The sequence below is a fragment of the Sebastes umbrosus genome, chromosome 22 (assembly GCF_015220745.1).
Source record: "Sebastes umbrosus isolate fSebUmb1 chromosome 22, fSebUmb1.pri, whole genome shotgun sequence".
In the NCBI taxonomy this organism is placed as follows: Eukaryota; Metazoa; Chordata; class Actinopteri; order Perciformes; family Sebastidae; genus Sebastes; species Sebastes umbrosus.
Window position 1 is genome coordinate 125128 of NC_051290.1, and position 5400 is coordinate 130527.

At 29.5% G+C, this 5400-nt stretch overlaps 1 protein-coding gene across 1 annotated transcript in view; it reads right to left on the reverse strand.

Annotated features, from left to right (window-relative positions):
- Nucleotides 1-630: 630 nt before the first annotated feature.
- LOC119482086 (nephronectin-like) overlaps nt 631-5400 on the reverse strand; it is an 18267-nt gene continuing 13497 nt past the window's right edge. The window contains exon 15 of the mRNA XM_037759488.1: nt 631-676. Within this exon, the coding sequence (XP_037615416.1) occupies nt 631-676 (46 nt within the window). The remainder of the gene's footprint in view (nt 677-5400) is intronic.

Genomic DNA, 5400 nt, shown 5'->3' on the forward strand with positions numbered 1-5400 from the left:
CACCTGCATACAGAACAGCTCACTTGCACTACAGAACAGTTCACCTGCACTACAGAACAGCTCACTTGCACTACAGAACAGTTCACCTGCACTACAGAACAGTTCACCTGCATACAGAACAGCTCACTTGCACTACAGAACAGTTCACCTGCACTACAGAACAGTTCACCTGCATACAGAACAGCTCACCTGTATTACAGAACAGTTCACCTGCATACAGAACAGCTCACCTGCACTACACCACCTGGGTTTCTTTAGTAATATCTGCATGCAGTCATTGAAGACAACCTGAAGCTGATGCATGCTGCCTTTTTAACCTACCTTTCTACCTTTCACCACAGGGGGGCAGTATAAAGGGGGGTGCAATAGGCTCTAAAGAGACCTGTCTTAACATGGTCTGAACACAGGTAGAATGTTCTTGCCAACATGTCATCTTGAGTATATAATATACGGCGCTGCCTGTACACGTCATCATCAGACATTTGATCTGTAATAAAGTGCCCCTGATATGTTATTTTATTATAAACACATAGCGGTTGTCCTGATAGATAAAAAGCCAGAACGTTGGGGTCCCTATCTTCTTTTGTTCTACAGAACATGACAACACTCTTTTGTGCATCGTATTGCACATCATATCTGACCCCGTACTCGGAGCAGCTGTTGAAACCCGGCGCTGCTAGGAGAGACAACAGTCAGATCGTCAGCATACATAACATGGTTTAGCAGGGTGTTACCAATCATACAGCCTTGACTTTATCAACCACTATCAGTCCAAAGATTAAAGTTTATAGAAAATCAACTACATATATATACTTCAGTAGTCTATGTGAAGACAAATTGGTCATAATATAATAAATATATATATATAAATAGGTCATAATATAATAAATATATATATATAAATTGGTCATAATATAATAAATATATAAATATATATATATAAATTGGTCATAATATAATAAATATAAATATAAAAATTGGTCATAATATAATATATATATATATATATATATATATGGTTTGGTCATAATATAATTATGATTGGTCATAATATAATTAATATATATATATAAATTGGTCATAATATAATTAATATATATATATATATATATATAAATTGGTCATAATATAATAAATATATATATAAATTGGTCATAATATAATAAATATATATATAAATTGGTCATAATATAATAAATATATATTTAAATTGGTTATGATATAATAAATATATATATATATATATATATATGCATATATATATATAAATTGGTCATAATATAATAAATATATATTTAAATTGGTTATGATATAATAAATATATATATATATATGTGTATATATATATATATAAATTGGTCATAATATAATAAATATATGTATTTATATAAATTGGTCATAATATAATAAATATATATATAAATTGGTCATAATATAATAAATATAGATATATATATATAAATTGGTCATAATATAATAAATATATAAATATATATATAAATTGGTCATAATATAATAAATACATATATAAAAAATTGATCATAATATAATTAATATATATATATAAAAATTGGTCATAATATAATAAATATATATATATATAAATTGGTCATAATATAATAAATATAGATATATATATATATAAATTGGTCATAATATAATAAATATATAAATATATATATAAATTGGTCATAATATAATAAATATATAAATATATATAAATTGGTCATAATATAGTAAATATATATAACAAAAATTGGTCATAATATAATAAATATATATATATATATATATATATAAATTGGTCATAATATAATAAATATATAAATATATATATAAATTGGTCATAATATAGTAAATATATATAACAAAAATTGGTCATAATATAATATATATATATATATATATATAAATTGGTCATAATATAATAAATATATATATAAAAAATTGGTCATAATATAATATATAAATATATATATATATATAAATTGGTCACAATATAATAAATATATATATATATATAAATTGGTCATAATATAATAAATATATATATATATATATATATAAATTGGTCATAATATAATATATAAATATATATATATATATATAAATTGGTCACAATATAATAAATATATATATATATAAATTGGTCATAATATAATAAATATATATATATATATATATATATATATATATAAATTGGTCATAATATAATATAATATATATATATATATTAATTGTTCATAATATATCATTGGGTGAACTGTCGTCTGTAAAGTAACTACAGCTGTCAGATAAATGTAGTGGAGTGAACAGTAGAATATTCCCTCTGAGATGTAGTGGAGGAAAAGTAGGAAGTAGCAGGAAATGGAAATAGTCCAGTAAAGTATCTTGAGTTAAGTTCAGTACTAAAGTACTAAATGTACTGAGTTACATTCCACCACTGAATCTAATCATGTTAATTAATGCAGTCCTCTGTGCAGCTGTAGTTTCCCTCCTGACCGCAAGGTGGAGACGGTCTGTCCCTTTACACTGAAGGACCAGACCGGAAGTACTAGTAGCTTCCGGCGTGGCTGTGTGGCTGTGTGGCCGTTGGCGGGATCGTTGTTGTTGTTAGCTGAAGATCTTTGATCCGTTTGGAGCTCGAGCTGCAGGTGAACCTTCACACACCCAGGTAAACCCTTTAACAAGCTTCCTCTGAGCCGGAAGTCCAAGAGGAGACGAAGAGAAGAAGAATATGAACCGAGTTAAACCCGAAAACAGAGAGTTAGCTCCATGCTAACAAGCTAACAGCTAGTTAGCTCCATGCTAACAAGCTAACAGCTAGTTAGCTCCATGCTAACAAGCTAACAGCTAGTTAGCTCCACGCTAACAAGCTAACAGCTAGTTAGCTCCATGCTAACAAGCTAACAGGCTAACCAGCTAGTTCGCATGTTAGCTTTAGCTTTAGCTCGCTGCTAACAGCTAGCTTTAGTACTTTATACTCTACTACATCTCAGAGGTATCTATAGTACTTTATACTCTACTTTATACTCTACTGCATCTCAGAGGTATCTATAGTACTTTATACTCTACTTTATACTCTACTGCATCTCAGAGGTATCTATAGTACTTTATACTCTACTTTATACTCTACTGCATCTCAGAGGTATCTATAGTACTTTATACTCTACTTTATACTCTACTACATCTCAGAGGTATCTATAGTACTTTATACTCTACTACATCTCAGAGGTATCTATAGTACTTTATACTCTACTTTATACTCTACTGCATCTCAGAGGTATCTATAGTACTTTATACTCTACTTTATACTCTACTACATCTCAGAGGTATCTATAGTACTTTATATTCTACTACATCTCAGAGGTATCTATAGTACTTTATACTCTACTACATCTCAGAGGTATCTATAGTACTTTATACTCTACTACATCTCAGAGGTATCTATAGTACTTTATACTCTACTACATCTCAGAGGTATCTATAGTACTTTATACTCTACTACATCTCAGAGGTATCTATAGTACTTTATACTCTACTACATCTCAGAGGTATCTATAGTACTTTATACTCTACTACATCTCAGAGGTATCTATAGTACTTTATACTCTACTTTATACTCTACTGCATCTCAGAGGTATCTATAGTACTTTATACTCTACTTTATACTCTACTGCATCTCAGAGGTATCTATAGTACTTTATACTCTACTTTATACTCTACTACATCTCAGAGGTATCTATAGTACTTTATACTCTACTACATCTCAGAGGTATCTATAGTACTTTATACTCTACTTTATACTCTACTGCATCTCAGAGGTATCTATAGTACTTTATACTCTACTTTATACTCTACTACATCTCAGAGGTATCTATAGTACTTTATATTCTACTACATCTCAGAGGTATCTATAGTACTTTATACTCTACTACATCTCAGAGGTATCTATAGTACTTTATACTCTACTTTATACTCTACTGCATCTCAGAGGTATCTATAGTACTTTATACTCTACTTTATACTCTACTACATCTCAGAGGTATCTATAGTACTTTATATTCTACTACATCTCAGAGGTATCTATAGTACTTTATACTCTACTTTATACTCTACTGCATCTCAGAGGTATCTATAGTACTTTATACTCTACTTTATACTCTACTACATCTCAGAGGTATCTATAGTACTTTATATTCTACTACATCTCAGAGGTATCTATAGTACTTTATACTCTACTGCATCTCAGAGGTATCTATAGTACTTTATACTCTACTTTATACTCTACTACATCTCAGAGGTATCTATAGTACTTTATATTCTACTACATCTCAGAGGTATCTATAGTACTTTATACTCTACTACATCTCAGAGGTATCTATAGTACTTTATACTCTACTTTATACTCTACTGCATCTCAGAGGTATCTATAGTACTTTATACTCTACTTTATACTCTACTACATCTCAGAGGTATCTATAGTACTTTATATTCTACTACATCTCAGAGGTATCTATAGTACTTTATACTCTACTTTATACTCTACTGCATCTCAGAGGTATCTATAGTACTTTATACTCTACTTTATACTCTACTGCATCTCAGAGGTATCTATAGTACTTTATACTCTACTTTATACTCTACTACATCTCAGAGGTATCTATAGTACTTTATACTCTACTACATCTCAGAGGTAACTATAGTACTTTATACTCTACTACATCTCAGAGGTATCTATAGTACTTTATACTCTACTACATCTCAGAGGTAACTATAGTACTTTATACTCTACTACATCTCAGAGGTAACTATAGTACTTTATACTCTACTACATCTCAGAGGTAACTATAGTACTTTATACTCTACTACATCTCAGAGGTATCTATAGTACTTTATACTCTACTACATCTCAGAGGTAACTATAGTACTTTATACTCTACTACATCTCAGAGGTAACTATAGTACTTTATACTCTACTACATCTCAGAGGTATCTATAGTACTTTATACTCTACTGGTCGAGGTAACTATAGTACTTTATACTCTACTAGTAGAGGTAACTATAGTACTTTATACTCTACTGGTAGAGGTAACTATAGTACTTTATACTCTACTACATCTCAGAGGTAACTATAGTACTTTATACTCTACTACATCTCAGAGGTATCTATAGTACTTTATACTCTACTACATCTCAGAGGTAACTATAGTACTTTATACTCTACTGCATCTCAGAGGTAACTATAGTACTTTATACTCTACTACATCTCAGAGGTATCTATAGTACTTTATACTCTACTACATCTCAGAGGTATCTATAGTACTTTATACTCTACTACATCTCAGAGGTAACTATAGTACTTTATACTCTACTACATCTCTCAGAGGTAACTATAGT